Consider the following 18,620-nt stretch of genomic DNA (forward strand, 5'->3'; position numbering starts at 1 on the left):
ACCCTGATACGATCTATTTCTACCTATGACGTCACGGTTATGATCCACCAGCCGCAGAACCGCTAAAAAAAAAAAGACAGAACCGCTATTCTGTATACTACTACTTTTCAGTTTAAAATGTGAACAAATGTTTTGATTCAAGAGATGGAGAGGATGAAGCCAAGCAAATGAGGCCATCAATTTCCGAAGAGCTCAAAATAGTAAGTAGCCGAAGATATCAGTAAGTTTCGCTGGCCTTCCGAACATCACCGATTATTCCCGATGATGTCGCTGTGATGAACCCATACCACTTTGATACCAGCAGCAATTTGTCTTGAAGTATACCACCAATATGTAGTTCATATTAATCGATCGGCGCTCCCTTCCTAGGAACTGAATTTGAACTTGTAATTGCTTACATTGCAGTGGATTTAAAGGAACGTTTGAGTCATGCATGAGAACTTCATGAGAGCGAGTAAATAATATTATGACAGACACCGCCCGTCGCTTCGTACAGCCTGAATACTTCAGTCGCTGAGTGTTGTTACTGGAAAGCGATATTGGAGCAATTTTGTGTAAAATCTGGAGCCAATGGCTTTCTCTCAAGATTTGACAGGTTAGTACTCTAACTTTGTCCTTGTTCCTTGAACAAACGTACGACGAAACTATGGCTTATTCAACACATCACATCCGCGATGTAAATTGAGTTTTTTTGTGTTCGTAGTGTATGTAAGCTAGGATGTTTGCAAGCAACTAGCAGATACTGCACTTGGAAAACCACTGATTTGAGTTTACAATTTATTACCATGAGAATCAAAAGTTGGTTCATAAGCAGACGAGGTGAAGCTGTAAACTTATTTCATGAACATTTCAGTGTAGCTGCTGTGTTGATTGACCCTATAGAACGGAAGTAAGTTCTATCTAAATTTCCCTCTCCTATCTCAAGTTTTAAACGACGTACGGTACGGTACGGTGGCAAACATTAAAAAAAAATTTAGAAAGGGCAAGTTTTTAGTTGTATTAAATATTGAATAGATCCTTTGCGAAATGTAGCTATAACATAAAGTATCACTTCTAATTAGCTAGCTTTCGTATTACATTTGATTATCCAATTTTTTGGCTTCCTTGAACAAAGTACCATCCTGATTCCATGTAGAGCTAACTACAAAAACGTATTTGCTTCAGTCAAAAACTTTTCACACCAAATATACACTAATAATGTTCTCAGTGAAGAAAATCTGCATAAAAATTAGTCATCCGGATTTATAATTTGACCTCTTTAAGATTAAGTATATTACCAAAAACAACTGATATGAAACTGTCAGGGTTAATTTTTAAGTCAATACAAAAGATCTTTAGTTTAAAATTCTGCCTGATCTGTAATAGTGTCTAGAATTCTTCACCTTGCCATGTAATGTGGCGAAAAACAAATAGGACATTTGTGTTTCTCAGAAACCAGTTCCTGTTACTAAGAAAATTCGTCTACTGCCTGTTTTCAACTGTCACGCAATAAAGAACCAAAATCGAAACAATTCACTGAATGATGTTACGAGTCTAAAGTTTTGTAGAAGACTGATAAAGAAATAACTTGCCCAGGTGTCAGATCTAGACAGTGTCCCGCACTTGAGTCATCTGTCCAAATATATGTTTCTGTCCGAGGGATACAAACGTGGCGGTTGGAAATCAAAGAAAACATCTGGGGTCCACTTTTGCTGCCTGTAAAGGCGATTACTTTCCTCTTGTTACTTATTGCATATCTGCATCAACATTTATCCGAATGCTTAAACTGTTTAGACTGTTACAAATCGCCGGATGTTGCGGTGCTTTAAATAAGTAAGTTGTTTTAAGAACTTTAATTCTATTATTGTGTCGCAACATCGCTTAGCGTTCTGAAACGTACGCTAATAGGCTCGTTTCGAAATATTAAAATTCAACTTGATTTCGAGGTCCAGAGGACACAAACAACAGAAATTAATATACATGATTATTCAGTTTCCTTTGTTTGTGTCCTCTAAGCCTCATTGTCAAGCTAAATTTTAATATATCGTTTAAATCGTACATTGGGGACACCGTACCGTATTACCGTATTACAATCCCATACAATACAGTAATAGCCCGCGTATAAGAACCTGGGTTTTAAGAACCTCTTAGGCTAAAATTTTCATTTTAAGCCCCCTCCACATAAGAACCTATTTAGGCTAAAACTTTAAGTTAGGTTCTTATCTGTGGGGTTGCTGTGAAAGTGTATAGGTATAGAAACTGCTGAATTAAGATCATCATCTATTTAAAAGTAACTTGACATAACTTTGTTTTTCTTTCAAGCTTAAGTACCATGTTGTATGTCCATTGTGTTTGCCATTATACTGTATTATGAGATGATATTCATAATATAATATAGTTTAATTATTCAGATGAAATTCATATGAAAATATAAGAACCTATTTTAAGAACCTTGGTAGCCTAAATTTGCTTTAAGTACCATTTATATAAGAACCTATTTAGGCTAAATTGAAAAATTCAGGTTCTTATACGCGGGCTATTACTGTACAATCCTATAATATATGAAGTTGATAAAAATGACAAATGATCATTATAAATGTTGTTGAAGAGAAAACAGTCTTCACAAGTGTTGTCCATCAGTTGAGAAAAGTCAACTGACTTATATATGCCTCTTAAAAATGCCTACGGATTCAGAAGATTTTGTGGAGTGATTAAGTTTGGACCAAATGACAGGATCTAAATAAGTTATACTTCAAAATGATGCTTTTAATTGTGTGGTTCGTATGTGTCTGAAAGGTAATTGTGAACGGCATTCTCTCATTCTTTCCTTCTGTGACGTTTGCAGTGCTGACTGTCCATCAATTTATTCAGCGCGATGTCGGCAAGTATTTACAATACAGTCGGGATCACCACGTGTTCGCCGAATAAATGGCGCATTTTGTCTGAGTTGTTGGAAAAATCACAGTAATCACTGGACTAAAAACGGCTGGGAATAGGCTAGCTGTTGATAAATCTGATCTGATCTCAATGCTTGTCTGTCTAATTTTTTAAGGTTGGTTATTGGCCGACGTTTTACAACAGAAACCAGACTTGATAGAACAGTTGGGATTATGTCTAGACAGAGAAAGGAGGTTAATACCAAACTGGAAGCAGTTATGCTGGGAGCTGAAGGTCGACCCCAAAGTCATTACCCGCCTGCAGCAGTACACTGATTTTAGTCCGACCATCCGACTGTTTGAACATCTCGAGGTCTCGCAACCAGACTTATCCATCTTACAACTAAAAACCGCACTGTTAGACATCCAGAGAAATGATCTGTTTGCACTACTTACGACCAAAGGTGAATATCCAAACTATACTATGCACGTTTCTGCTGTTGTAATGCATCACTCAATACTGACAGTGCCCATCCCCAGGCAGGCCTCCAGCATTACCTGGCAAATGCCCTTCCGTGGGGACAAACGACCTGGTCAAATTTCCCACCGTGGGGAAAAAGACCTGGTCAAATGCCCCGCCGTGGGGAAAAACGAGCTGGTCAAATGCCCCACCGCGGGGAAAAACGACCTGATCAAATGCCCCACAGTGGGGACAAGCGACCTGGACAAATGCCCCACCGTGGGGACAAACGACCTTGTCAAATGCCCCACGGTGGCGACAAACGACCTTGTCAAATGCCCAATAGTGGGGACAAACGACCTTGTCAAATGCCCCACTGTGGGGAAAAACCACCTGATCAAATGCCCCACAGTGGGGACAAACAGCCTTGTCAAATGCCCCGCGGTGGCGACAAACGACCTGGTCAAATGCCCCACCATGAGGACAAACGACCTTGTCAAGTGCCCCTCCGTGGGGACAAACGACCTTGTCAAATGCCCCACCTTGGGAACAAACGACCGTGTCAAGTGACAAACAATCTGATCAAATGCCCCATCGTAAGGTGGGGACAAACAATCTGATCAAATGCCCCACCGCGGGAACAAACGACCCTGTCAAATGCCCCACGGTGGCGACAAACGACTTGGTCAAATGCCTCACCATGGGGACAAACGACCTCGTCAAATGCCGTACAGTGGAGACAAACGACCTTATCAAATGCCCCACCTTGGGGAAAAACGACCTCGTCAAATGCTCAAGCGTGCGGACAAACGTCCTTGTCAAGTGCCTCTTCGTGGAGATAAGCGACCTTGTCAAATGCCCCACGGTGGCGACAAACGACCTGGTCAAATGCGCAATAGTGGGGACAAACGACCTGGTCAAATGCCCCACTGTGGGGACAAACGACCAGGTCAAATGCCTTACGGTGCAGTTAAAAAAAGACGTTAATTTGTTCGCTTCTAGGCTTATTCACACCAAACTAAGTCTCGGATAACACTTATTTCTCAGCATTGTGGCAGTGACCGTTCGTTCCATGGACTTGCCATTGCTTACATGTCCTCCCAAGTCGTAGTTAATCAAGAACTTATTGTCGTTGCTGATGAACTTATAACTGAAACGAAGGAAAAGTATTGGTAGACTACTGGCCGACCCCCGAAAGGAACAATGTTGAAAAATACCCGGCTTATGCTCTACAAATCAAGGGTTGGAGAAATCATCCATCCTGACCAGCATACATTGATTCACAAGTTCACTACAACAAGAAGTCAACTATATTTTTCAACTTTTTTATACCCTGAACTTTGTATAAATAAAGTCACTAATAACCAGGAAAATCGAGCTTAGTCAGGGGCACCCAAAGGGTCGTTTCGGCAAATTATCTGTTCGGAAGGTCCTTCAACCCCTACCATTTTCTTAAGGGAATTTTCACCTCGAACGTTCGTAATCTGGGAAATTTAAGTCCTAGTGTTTTCGGATTGATAAAAATGTCGTTTCGTATACCGAAAAAAGGTCAGCTAAGATTTTCGGAAAGGAAATAAGACCTAAGGTTTTCGGGAAATGGACAAAAATGCCTTAGTAATTTCGAAAAGACTCAAGTTCCCCTAGAATGACCGAACAGATAAAAATATTATAGGGCAGCCTGAAATGAACCTACAGAGCTTTAAAGGCACTCCAAATAGCCTAAAGTTGCGTTTCAAAGGATTTGAGAGAAAACTGACGTTGGGTGCCCCTGCTTAGCACTGAGAAACCACGTTTTACTGATGAACACTTTTGCCCTGTCGGCAGACGTAGCATAAAAATAGAAAAGTGTCCAAAAGATGTAACATCCAAACACACTGAAAAGTTCTTAGCTCTCTCGCTTTCCTTCCCTCCTTCCTTCCTTCCCTTTTTCCTTCCTTCCCTGCTTCCTCCCTTCCGTAAAATTTAAAAAATTGACTGATTTTTTCAGCTGGCTGCATTGATTCAGAGATGGTCCAAGACGCAATCACGTCTAGAAATATAGAGGCTCATTCACCCCGGGCTGATCTTTTAGACGACATTGCCTTAAAACTAGACGATCAATCACCGGTTTTGGCGAATTGGAGCAGTTTGGCGGCAAGGTTAGGAGTTCCACGAAAGACCTTTAAACAGTTTGAAAGACGTTCAGTACAAAGCCCGACCCACAACATGTTTGAGTATTTGGCGGCTACTCGTCCACATTTGACATTAAAAGCACTAAAGGATGCGTTCGAATTAATGAACAGGAACGACTTACTCAAGATTCTTCGAAATCAGGACCTGCGAGGTAAGTGCAATTGCATTTGGTTGGTAGAAGTGTCTCAGTGGCCTTTTTTTCTTAGCTGTTTCCCAAAAGTCTTTTGTTGGTTGTTCAAGTCGATACCAATAGAAGGAGTGTAAATATTTCGTTTCTATATCTTCGACTGAATACGTATCTTCGACTGAATCCCAAACTTTCTGCTCTAAAAGTGGTCGCGGTCGCTTATACGGGAGATGGTCGCTTACGAGAGGTTCCAGCTATAGTGATTTGACTTGGAAACGTTTGGTATTTTAGAAAACTGGTCGCTTAAGAGAGGTGGTCTTAAAGGGAAGTTAGATTGTTCTTCAGAAACCCGTTTCTCAGACTACCCTGAGATACACTTGAACGTATGCGCGCGGTAGCAAAATGAGGCAGTTGTTGTTGTTACCATTTTAACAGATGAAGTTAGATTAAAGGATGTCATGACACCTGGATCAGAGCTCCTACAAATGGTAGCTGACAAACTCAATATCGATGCCGCTCCATGGATTCAAAATTGGCGCAAGCTGGCCTACCACCTAGAAATCCCATCTGACCTGTATCAAGAATTTGACGAATCATCAGGTCGCAGAACAAGTCCGACGAAGGAAGTAATGCGATGGCTAACGGTACGTTCACCTGAGATGACTCTAATCGATATTGTTAAAGCACTGGACAAGATACGACGAAATGACGCCATTAAAATCATAACTGAGAAATTTCCAGACGCTATTGGTGAGTTGAAATAAAATCTTTGTTCTAATTGAACGAGTGTTTGCAATTTGCCATCAAGTACATAGCTGATAACGGACACTGCATACACCCAATGCAAAAATGGCTTACATTTTAATATTCTTTTGTTTGCATTCAAATTAACCTCACTAGCCTCGTTCTTGAGTTCAAAAATCAAAAGGACATTTTACCTTGGACGAGGCTAGTGAGGCTAATTTGAATACAGACAAAAGAATATTAAAATGTCAGCCATTTTTACATCGGGTGTATGCAAAGGATATTATTGTTAATTGTACTATGTCAAGGAAGAGCATGAAAATTGTTATCTGATTTCGAAATAACTTTTTTTATTATTTCGGAATAACGGTCCGTGAATTAAAAATGTAATCAATGAGACTTATGTTCATTCCAAGAGAATCATTTCCCTTTAGTAGAGTCAATATGACTGAGATATTGATTTACAAGTTATGTGGCTCGAGGGATTTTCCTAACCTGTGATATAAAACAAATCTCGGAGATCGGCTACGGATACCCAGGGTGGAAATGGATTCCTTTCCCTTGTGTTTTAATGTCGAAGATCGTTGTGAATTGATGTTTTGCTCGCGTTTCAGGACGTCAGTTGGTATCTGTTTCTTGGTATTCTAAGAGCAATTTGTGTATAAGCAAAACTACTTACTTTTAATCTAAGCACAGTTTTGATTCCGGAACGGGTACAATCCCAACCACGTAGTGAGAAATCGTAAGCTGATTCGCAATCGTTTGCAGTCGTCCTTTTTCATACATGAAAACAGCATTTCACTGAACGTGACATCGTCGCCTTCCTAATGGGTGATTAAGTTACCTTTTATCTGCAGATTCTTCTCTCAAACAGCCTGATCCTTCGTTAAACAATAACTCGAGTTTGGAGATCTTTTTCGATTCAGCTGACAAAACACTCCCCAGTCCGGGTGAGAGGAGGCAAAGCATTTCTCCAAGGCAAGGTATGACCATAACATTGGTAGAAATGCCTTAGCTTAAGATCATTACCGTAAATTCGTTATGGTATAGCTAAGAATTTTGTTGCTAGGGAGGGTCTTGAAACGTTGGATTACTCTTTTTTGCATCGGTGAAATGAGATACAAATTAGTGGTACTAGGATTTAGCCAATGGTTATGGGTAAAAAATCCAAAATTTGAAGAGGAAAACTTGTCATTGACACAGTTTGCTCTTGTTACGAGATTATGGGTCATCAGAGCAGACATGGCTGGTACCCATACCATAGCCAAGCCCCATTCCCATTTAGCAGAGTCCTATCCTCACTGCCAGAGGTTTAATTTGAGAAACAACTCAGTATGGTACATAGCAGCTCTTTTCACTTCACATCTGCATTATTTTCTAAACCGAGGCTAATTATATCTTCAGCAAGCTATCCAGTTCAATGATGTTGCGGAGTATCGTGAAAATTGGTAACGATTATGCAAAGGCAATCGGAACCTTGTGGAAAATCGTAGGAATGGGGAAAATTACAGCGCTTCAGTCCTGTCCAGGATGAGGGTCCGGGAGGGGCCAGATTCTACCCGCGTCGACTATGAACGTTTGCAACATTTTAAATATTTGCGGAAAGGACACGAAGCGACTTTGTCAGAAATTTGGCGAATTTGATGTTACCATGACGACCAATTTTTGACAAGAAGGTTTTCAGAAATAGAATGATTCCTGTTAATTTGCAATGAACAAAAATTAACTTTCTTGCAGTGAATTTTGCTTTGTTTTTGGTGGTTTTCTGAGGTTTGGGGGTGATCAAGAAATCCAAGATGGCTTATTGGGGGATTTTTCTGAGGAGATAAACAAAATCGCCTCAAAATGAGCTACTGTTTAAAAGAAAACGGCGTAAAATGTTTACCATATCAGCAGTATTTATTGACGTTTAATCAATGGCGTTCGACATACTATACCTATTGCCTGCTATCATGCCAATAACCTTACACAAATTGAAGGAAATTGTAAGAACCACACAAACTAGGAGGGAAAAATCTGTCTCGTTATACTTAGTTGTAAAGTGACAATATTATTATTTACATCGTTTCTCCGCAGAAGCGAGGAGAGAACTGAATCGATCTGGAAGTTTGCCAGGTGTTCCTCATGAACTAATAGGTCGAGAACAAATTTGTGAACAAATTATAACGTCGGTGATGTCAGACAAGGCTGTTGAAATCGTGGCGCCACTTGGATACGGGAAAACATCGGTCGTGGCAGAAGCTGCTCGAAGAATGGTTGCAAGAGGAAAATCCGTTGTGTACGTTAATCCCAGAGGCGTAACTTGCGTGGAAGGTTTGGCGAGTAAAATCATTGAAGCGTTTGGTGAGTACCCTGGCGATCATGCGATTGAGGAGTGTTTGTATCTTATCAGATCCTTGAGAAACAAAATAGTGTTAATCATTGAAAATCTTGACAACTTGCTATATCTCGAAAAACAATTTAGCAGCGAGAAGTATCATCAAGAAAAAGAAACGTCGCGTCCAAGTGAGAAATATTTCAGTGCCAAAGCCCGTGGACACTTCAAGAAAGAAGATTTTTTGTCTTTCGTCATAGAGATCGGCGAAAGTTCAACAATCCAGCTTGTCCTCACATCAACAGAACCCAATGATTTTCTCTCTTTTCCTATTGATTTAATTGAATTGCCGCCATTAAGCAAAGACGATTCATCAACCCTGTTCAAGGATCACTACGGGAATCTTGACGAGAACACGGTTAACAAACTAGTCGACATCGGCGGTGGTATACCGCTGATCATCTTTACTGTGATGTCACTTCTCAAACATGAAGATCCAGAGATTCTTGCTGAACGGCTCTCCACGAGCCAAGGTGAAGCCCTTATTCGAGAGCTAAGCCCTAAACATTTGTCTTCCCAAGAACGCATTTATGACTGTCTCAAAGAGTACTTCAATCGTTTGAGTGAGGACGACCAGTATGCTCTGGTTATACTTTCCACATTTCCGAACAGATTTACTCAGACACAACTTTTTGCAGTTTTTCAGTCATTGACCGATTTTGATTTGGCTTCATGTTTACGTTCTCTTAAATTCAGCAGTTTTTTTCCCTTTGAAAGAGCCAGTGGTCACTACTGTCTTCCGTCATACATAAGAACATTTTGCTCAGTGCAACCCAGACATGCAGAAGCGAAGTCTCTCTTTCTGGATCACTACAGTGATCTAGTTGTTAATTTGAACAAAGAATTTTTAACAGAAAATTCGAAGTCTGCTGTTAAACGATACAGGGACGAGAAAGACAACATAAAAGAAGCCATGGTTTCGTGCGGAAATGATCACCCCGAACTTGCCCAAGACTTAAGGGAGAAGTGTATCGATGCTTTTAACAAGGCCGCCGTGTTTCTCGCCAAAGTAATGAGAAAACAAGAGTTTGAGTCAGTCTTCTGCAAACTTGCACACAAATGTCGCTATGACCCAGAGAGACACAGCGCCTGTCTGACTGCTATTGGAATGAAGATAGTGTTAAGCTGCACGTGCAAACCTCGGATCTGCAGCACTGCTTGGCACCGAGCGAAGAATATTTTGTCACTAGCAAATGACTTTCAAGAAAGCCTGGAGTCAGTGGATGACGCCACCCGAGCTCAGTGCTTAAGTAAGCTTGGTTTCTGTTGGGTACGAGAAGGGTATCATGACCTTGGCTTTAACTGCCTCAACCAGGCCTTAGCATTGCGAACAAAGCGCTGGAAGGAGTCATCCAAGAATAAGGACAAGGTCATGTTGGCTGCTTGTCACAATGATCTAGCAGGTTTCGTATAATCTCATTATTATGGGTACGCCATGAAACGTATAGCAAATCGAACAAGTAAAAATTGGTCCCCATAGAGATTATTCAGATCAAAAAGAGATTTTGAAAACACATTTGACTCAGATGAAGTAGAACGTCAGTAGCTTTAGTTGCTCTTGTCAGCCAATCTGCAATCAGCCCGAGAATGATACTTATAAACCGTTTCAGAACCTGCGGTCAAGGAGGACAATCAGTTGCCAGGAAAGGCGTCATTTAGAGTTATTTTCGGGCCTTTCAACTGGTTGTGTAATACAAGGATAAGTCAGGGTTGTTGTTTTTTCTCTCGTTCTCTTGCTGCCATCAAAGTCGTCAACAGCATATGGCACCGTTAAAACACTGTGTCGTTAACATTGATATTTTGCCATGTAATTAACGTTGTCAATGCAATCATCATTTTACAGTGCAATTTGAGATCTCAGTCAACAATTTTACACTAAGTAATAAGACTATTTTTCCACATTTCGCGTGACTACATCCACGCTAAATATCGAGATAAGCAAACAGAGAGCTTGATAACGCTAAAACGTTTTTTCGTTGTATCCAATAGCTTCGCTGATGTTGCGGAATCACGCCGCAGCTATTCAAACCAGAAAAGATCTAGTTTTACCTGTCTACGAAGCCATCCTTGGTAAGCACCCCTTTGTGGCGACAACTCTCAGCTGGATTGGCAAAAGTTTCCATGAGATGGGTGACTATGACAAGGCCGTTACATTTGCCACACAAGCTCTCAACATCCGGGAAACAGTGTTGGGACACCATCAAGAGACTGCAGGGTCTCATTATGATTTGGGCGTGGCTCTAACTGAGAAAAAGGATTATGAAAGGTGAGTGGTTGCCGTTGATGAACAAGGGCAGCATAACTGGTCCACGCAGTTGTAAGCGTAGCTTAAAAGTAGTTTCCACGCAGTCTTAAAAGATCCGGTGAGAGGTATCTCTCTCTTACATTACGATCGATGCTTCTAGGTTGTATTCTGGCAGGTGTCATCAGCCAATGCTCATCCCGGTTTTCATCAAATTGAAATAGACTAATCAGACCTTACTTACAGTCCCAAAGTTACTAAGGAGAGTGATCTAGACCATTATATTCCTGAGCTTGCCCATATGGATTCTTTTTCTTCCTCTTTTTAGTGCCTTGGAACACCTTAAACGCGCGGCTGAATTACAAGAAGAGGTGTTGGACACACACGAGGAACTGATCCTCACTCACCAGGCCATGGCAGTCGTCCTGATGGAACTGGGGCGAGCTGAGGAAGCCGAAAGGGAAATGGACCGAGTGAAAGAGTGCATACAAAAGTTGGACTCTTTAGAAGTTGCTGTGGAAACTTTTGTGACCCACGAAGAAAAAGGATGGCAGAAGACCGATCCTGTTCCTGTGGGAAGCATATGAATGCAACAGTGAACATTCCAGCGAGAAATGTACTGGCCAGTGCTGTATACAGCTCTTTCTTGAAGACAGTTACAAAAATGGTCTCCAGTCTTTCAAGAGTGACATTCGGTCAGAAAAAGAAAAGAAAAAAAATCCAAGAAGTAAATATAGCAGGGAACTAAAGCGATGACTTGTGGTGAACGTTTGAAAAGTTGCTGGCACACCAGTGTGGTGGGATATCGAGGCTATCCCAGCAAACTGTTTGACGTTGCCAAGATCCATGCATCTTCCAACTGATCACTGTTATCCTAATGACAAGCAGCTGTATGTCTCTTTTAGTTCAGAAGACACTGGGCAAACCGAAGCTGTCGGTGCTACTAAGAGCTGCGTTTAAGATGTACGGAAATGGCTGATCAAGACTGATAACTGTTGCTTAATGAAGATAAAAAAGAATTCCTGACAATTGGTACCAAACACCAATTAACTAATTTAAGTTACCATTAATTTAAGTTACCATAAATCATATTTTAATAGATCTGAAATTATTCCGAAATCGACAGTAAAGAACTTGAGGGCGTGATTCGACTCAATGCTGTCAATGAATTATAATGTTAACAACACTTGTTCTATAGCCTTTTTTATTGCTTGTATGTATAACATAAGAAGAATCAGGAAGTATTTATCGAGACAGTCCACCGAGACTCTAAACCGTAATAGTTTCCTTTTTCAAAATACTGCAGCCGGATTAATTTTCCAGGAACATAAATGCTGGCGAGCACGTGCTAAATACCGTATTAACTTATAGCCTGTGAACAGGCTCCCAAGTGGGGTCTAGGACGAAGACAAAAATCGAGCTCGAACAGCGCTCCGCTCGCCCGGCTCGCCGACTTTTCTTTTCGCCCTATACCCCACTTGGGAGCCTGTTCACAGGCTAATTAACTTACAAAGTCATCCATAGTTAGACCCGTAGCTATATTCAGGAGCTTATTAGTCATAAGAAAGTAGGAATATATGAGTTACTCTATGATAGCAATGGGCTGCTTCTTACCCTGTGAAATACAGGGGCCCGTTTCTCGAAAGTCCCGGTAATTTCCGGGGCCGTTAACTTATCGGGTAACTTACCGAGAAACTTTACCGGGCCCGATAATGTGTTTCTCGAAGCACCCGTAAACTTTCCCGGTAATTTCCGGGCCCGGTAAAATAGGGGATTGTTACCAGGCTCTTGCGCGCGCTACACGCTCGTTCAAAAGAGAAGGAGAACGACTTGGGACTACTCGATGGAAAAGCACGGTTATACTATTGCCTGATTTCATACCGTGGGGGTCTGGGTACGAGTCTGTGTATTATGGGTTATGGGACTCAACACCCACATAGCCGGAACTTTACAACATTTCCAAGTTTGGTGTCAATCAAGCTAATATTAGGAAAGATACAGCCATTCAAAAACTCCAAATTTTACTAAGAAATGTATGGAACGCCGGACGTGTGTCCGGCGTTCCATACATTTCTTAGTAAATTTTTAAGTTTTTGAATGGCTGTATCTCGCCTAATATTAGCTTGATTGACACCAAACTTGAGGATGTTGTAAAGTTCGATGTGCTCTTTCCGGCTATGTGGGTGTTGAGTCCCATAACCCATAATACACAGACTCGTACCCAGACCCCCACGGTATGAAATCAGGCAATGGATAGGACTGTCTTCATGATTAATCGATTATTGAAGGACAGTGCAATACGTGCTAAGTTTAACTTTCAGTTAGTCGTTTTGTCAAAGGAGAGCAACCAAGAGAGATCATTATTTTGCATTATCATGCAATTTGCAAGATCTGATCGGTTGCCTTTGGTAGCTCGATTCGATAGTTTCGCTTTTCGCCATCGTACATGTATCTATCGTCTGTGAAGAATTTTTTGTATGATGATACTTCACATGGATATGCGAATTGGAGATGCCATGTTTACATTATTTTAGAACGCGCCAGTGTGGGAGGAAGGAAGGTGTATTGATCTGCTGGATTCCGATCTGCTTTTCTCTTTGACGGTCAGTTCGTGGTTGTGCAACAAACATTTGGTGGTGTTAAAGGTAAGCTTATGTACGTTCAGATAACCATAGCTATCCCTTTTATTGTTTATAAATCAAATATTGTATTTTTGGTTCTTGGTTAGTCAGTTTATTGAAATCCTACACATACATCAAACCGGAAATGACTAATTCTAATTACACTCTTAGAAATAAACCATGTCTGAATGATAATGGTGAGCCAATTCCAATTTCTAGATTACAGATACTAGGTATGAAGCAACACTTAATGATTTTACTCTACGTAGCGGAATTTTATTGGATTGCTATAGTCTTTATATGACTAATACATGCTCAGTTGCTCAATCGCTAAAAAAAGTAGTCTCTGTTCCTGTGCCTGAACCCTACTGTGAAACCAATGAGTGGCTGTCATGTCTGGATTCAGATTAATGGTATTAATATTCAACTTTGATCATAATAATGTTACAAGTATGATAAAGTTGTTATCTTATTATAACTTGATACAGGAAGTCAGTCTGGCAGCTGGTAACACTGCACTGCTGCTGTTACAATTTACTGGTAATAATAAATATATTTGCACCTGAATAACACTTGGCTGCCAAATTGCTCACTTGAAAATACAAATATTTGTGATTTTTTGTTCAAAAATCAAACTCATTCCAAAACCAGTCATGCATTATCTTGGAGAGGGGAAAGGGAGGATGCTAGTGATAGCAATTAATATCAGTGGGAGCATAATTGTGGTCAGTTTATGACTATTTTGCCATACTTCTGGTCAGCCAAGATTAACCGACTGTATTGGATTACAGTCATGACCTTTGGTGATGATCACTGAAATGATGTTTAGGACAACAACACTTCTAATAGTACTAATAATTTATTGATGATTTAACCTTTTAGGATAAAAATAAAATGGACAGGCACAACACCAACTGGGGCAAACAAGGAAAAGGCCACCAATTTAGACACTTGCTCAAGCTCAGCTGGTAGTAATATATTCGAACCATACAATAATTGATATTTTCAAAATAATCTAATCACCAGTACATTCTGTGTGAATATTCATTTTTAATTATTAGTGTCTATCAATAAAAAATGAACAAAAGCTAATGCTGTATTCAAGTGACTGATTATATAATAGGTTGCAGATCTCAATTTTATGTTCCAGAATTAAGTTATACAATGTAGCCTATCCACTGAGTGTCTCCAATATATTTTAAGTAATTAGTTTATACCCTTAAGGACGGTGCCTACTTTTGTTACTGCGCATACGTTCTGCGCATCTCGAGATACTCGGGTTTCCTATGGGTGGTGCCTACTAATACAGGGATAGTTTTGCGCGGTTTAAAACTATGCGGAGAAAGCAGAACTTAGCAAGTGCTTTTGGTATCTCTAAAGAAAATTGGGGGTAGCCATGCAATTTTCAGAGATAATTAAGCTTCAATTTAGGAAAAAAGTCCCATACATTCCTTTCTATTTTGGCGCTTTTTAGAGATATTATTGCTTAATTATCTCTGAAAAATGCGTGGTTACCCCCAATTTTCTTTTTGGATTCCAAGAGGCCTTGCTAAGATCTGCTTTTCCCGCATAGTCATTAGCTGCACAAAAATACTTCGGTATTAGTAGGCAAATAAAAATAGTAACAATAATAAATTTTAGCTGCAAGTTTTTCAGGAATCAATATAGGCCGAAAAACATTTAGTGAGTTAATGACATTGAGTTGGCAGAACTAAGGAACCCTATAGCATTTTGGAACCTTTCCGAAAGTGCTACTTATACATAGCTATTAAGATATTGGTCAGGATATATCATCATCATCATCGTTATCATTGATAAGGTTCTTAGCAGCCGACCACATGCATCTATTTAATAGCTCCAAACATGTGCTGAACATGTGGAGATTAGAAAGTATAATTTATTGAATTCTAGGCAAAACAATTATTTTTCCTTTTGTACTTTGAAACAGTGACTGCATACTATAAAATGAAGATGCAAAAGGTGGAATTAGAAATGAATCATTTCAAAGAACAAAAGAGAGGAGGAGGAGAACTCTTGGCGTACCTCTAAGAACCAGTTCTACAGAAAAAAAAATTATTGAAAAGAGTAATATTATTGATACACTGTCCATTAATGGGTACATTTTAGACACTCACCATTGTATTGCCTGTTTCTCGAATCTCTATGTTGAATGAAATGGGCAGTGACATTCAACCCAGCAAGCCTCAACACTAAAAACTTGGGGAACGGGGGGGGGGGGGGAGGGGGCTAACAGAGTATTACATTGTTCATTGCCCTTTTAGAGTGCATTATTTGCAGGAAATAGGAAAAATGATGAGAGTGTATCAACCTTTTTGCAATAAATAATTATTGCTTGTAGCTTTGAACATTATAGACGTCTATATCTGCATTAGAACAGGTAATTAAAGCGCATGTTCATTAGACCTGTGACTTTGAACAGTGTTGAATATTGGGGCCATATAACTCCAAAATATAACTTTAATTTCAACAATACTAATGTATACTATCCCACTGGAATCTGATAGCCAGGTTAACAGGTATTATTCTTGTTGGATATCTTTTACATCAAACTTTTCACAAGTCATCTCAATAATTATTCATGCAGGCTATCAGATTTTTTTGTAATTTCTTTTTTTCTGCTTGTCATTTGAACTGGTAAATAAAAAAGATACATCCCTGTGAATGTATGAAACATATTTTTGAACTGCAGATGAAAGATTAAATAGAAGAAAGTTGCATAAATAACTGTGAAGGTCTTTCTTCTATTTAAAATTGATACAATAATTGCTTCATATTTATCAACACCAAAAAATTCCCCACCGAAATGTTTTCTAACCAAATAAATCTGCCAAAAAAATTAAACCTAAGCTGCCCAAAAGTCCAACTGAAAATCCCTAACTTCAAACCCACAAAAGCTTTCATACATCAGCAACAAATATAACTGAGTACCCTCCCTTGGGGTGGGAAGAATAATGGGACTTGAATTATGTTTTGGTTAATGGCTTAAGTCAGAAGCTAATTGTTTGGCAGATTTGAGCCCTCAAATTACAAAGTGAGCATGGAACCATATAATTTTCTGACACAAGAACCAGACTGTACGTATGCCAAAAATGTTGTATGCCAGGTCATTTCAAGGTGGCTACTTAACTTTTTACATTCTCATGTTGTTTCACTAACAAAAATAGTCAGTTTCAGTTTCATGAAGTCCTATATTACAAGGAAAAGAAAGTATTGAAATACTTTAAAAGAATTAGCAGTTCCCATATTTTTAAGTATGTCTAACCTTATGTAAACATTTAGTAAAATTGAGTTTAATTATCACATGTAAAGGATTTACTGCCAGTGCAGTTTTCAAGCTCATTTAATTCTCCCAATTACTCATGTATGTACATTTTTCTTAATTAAAATTTTCATTAAAATTCAATTAAGTTGTTAACACTCAGTCTTCTTCCATCAGTTGTTCCCCTGCTCCTGATGTTCTCAGTTAGCCCTCTTCTGTCAGTTGAACCCCTGTGGATGAAAAAGAATTTTCAATAAAAATTATCTTGAAAAATAATTATTCAATAACAATTTAAAAACATTATTCAAGTTATTGTTCACAAAATTATTTAAGTGCATGTTCAGCTGTCCTTTTTGGTTATGTCTAAGAGTGGGCCTCATGCCCGAAAATCTCTCGTGCAGCTGTTCTTGTCTGTACCATGCTGGCACTTGCTTGGTTTGGCATGCTTATTTCTGCCTGTTCAGTTGCAGTTGTGGCTGCTCATTCATTCATTCAATACATTATTTGGGCAGTTCAGTTGTACGTCTGCTTTCCATGGCCCAAAGAATATTTTCATACGTTTTTTATTTACTCCCCCTCCCCCTACCCTACCCTACCCATGCCCCCAGTTATTTTATTTTTTTGTTTGTTTGTTTGTCCTGTGAACTCCTATGTTACACTAGGTCAGTAACACAAATTCCTGTATTTGTAGTTGAAAATGACACCTCCATCACTTTCGTTTTTTTCCCCAAATTTATGAAGTGTTTATTTACAACCATCAATGACTTGAGTACTGGGTGGGTTTAGTTTCAATTCAGCCGAATTTCCTTTTTGTTATATTCATCTTTCCATTTCAAACACGTTAGTTATTCCCCCCCCCCCCCCCCCCATTTTCGTAGTAAATGCAGCTAATTCGGTAATTCTCATACTGTACTTTTTCGGACGATCGGAAGCAGTTTCTACGTAAAAAAAGCCAGCTTAGATCTCAAACAAAAACCATCTAAGGGCCACGCACGGGCAAGTATATGCCTTGCAAAATTGCAAGTCCTCCCGGGATAACCGAAATTCAAAACACACTGAGCAAATTACTGTAGCTCTGGTTTTTACCGACTGAAACCAACTGGATTAGGAGTTTGTTCTAGTTCTAAAATTGCAAAATATTTACCTGTGTTTTCGCGGACAGCGGACAGCTTCTCGTACTGTACGGTATCTCTCGAAAGGTTTCCTCCAGTAAACTCGTCAACAAGCGAATCTATTACTTCCCTGGAAAACCAGTATCTTTCTATTATTTCTCTTTCTTCTATTTTGTCTAAAATCAATCGCTCTTGGTAAGTACGCGACCGACAAACCGGGACAAAAATGACCGCCTCCGGCGGCCATCTTGTTTTCTTGCAACAAAATATTGCTTCCCGTAAACTTTACGGGCACTTTACGGGAGGTCATGACCTCCCGTAAATTACCAGGCAACTTACCGGGATCGTAAATAACGGGAGTTTCGAGAAACACCCGTAAACTTATCAGGGGCTTAACGGGCAACTTACCGGGCCCGATAAGTTACCGGGACTTTCGAGAAACGGGCCCCTCAGGACTCAACACACTAGGAGTTCGTTCTTTTTTATTAACTGCTCCTTAACTTTAGAATCGGATACCTCTTGTGTTATAATTTTTAAGAAATCTTTCCGGCAGTGTTACTTTGATCTAATTATAGTTTTCGTTAAATTTCGTTCGTTTCATTTTCGCAGCATTCTTAGTACTTTTATATTTTG

The 18,620-nt window shown here is 39.7% G+C and overlaps 1 protein-coding gene and 1 long non-coding RNA gene across 3 annotated transcripts in view; one reads left to right on the top strand and one right to left on the bottom strand.

The window, feature by feature from the left end:
- Window positions 1–289: 289 nt before the first annotated feature.
- LOC146468100 (uncharacterized) overlaps window positions 290–18,620 on the top strand; it is a 39,531-nt gene continuing 21,200 nt past the window's right edge. Inside the window, exons 1-8 of one of the 2 annotated variants that reach the window (XR_014867573.1) lie at window positions 290–595; window positions 3,032–3,319; window positions 5,303–5,638; window positions 6,050–6,364; window positions 7,216–7,341; window positions 8,435–10,135; window positions 10,722–10,998; window positions 11,303–11,648. Coding sequence is in view for 1 of the 2 variants with exons in the window: in XM_085124907.1 (XP_084981033.1) it covers window positions 571–595; window positions 3,032–3,319; window positions 5,303–5,638; window positions 6,050–6,364; window positions 7,216–7,341; window positions 8,435–10,135; window positions 10,722–10,998; window positions 11,303–11,561 (3,327 nt within the window). In the remaining variant the exon portion in view is untranslated. Of the gene's footprint in view, window positions 596–3,031; window positions 3,320–5,302; window positions 5,639–6,049; window positions 6,365–7,215; window positions 7,342–8,434; window positions 10,136–10,721; window positions 10,999–11,302; window positions 11,884–18,620 lie in introns of those variants that run through there. The other variant, XM_085124907.1, reaches the window with a different exon arrangement.
- LOC146468101 (uncharacterized) lies at window positions 13,570–18,410 on the bottom strand. The gene is made up of 3 exons (XR_014867548.1): window positions 18,020–18,410; window positions 15,848–17,105; window positions 13,570–14,332 (listed from the first exon to the last, which is right to left on the bottom strand). It is a non-coding gene; the product is annotated as an uncharacterized LOC146468101 (long non-coding RNA).

This window comes from Pavona decussata, unplaced genomic scaffold (assembly GCF_977016875.1).
Source record: "Pavona decussata unplaced genomic scaffold, jaPavDecu1.1 SCAFFOLD_133, whole genome shotgun sequence".
Lineage (NCBI taxonomy): Eukaryota > Metazoa > Cnidaria > Anthozoa > Scleractinia > Agariciidae > Pavona > Pavona decussata.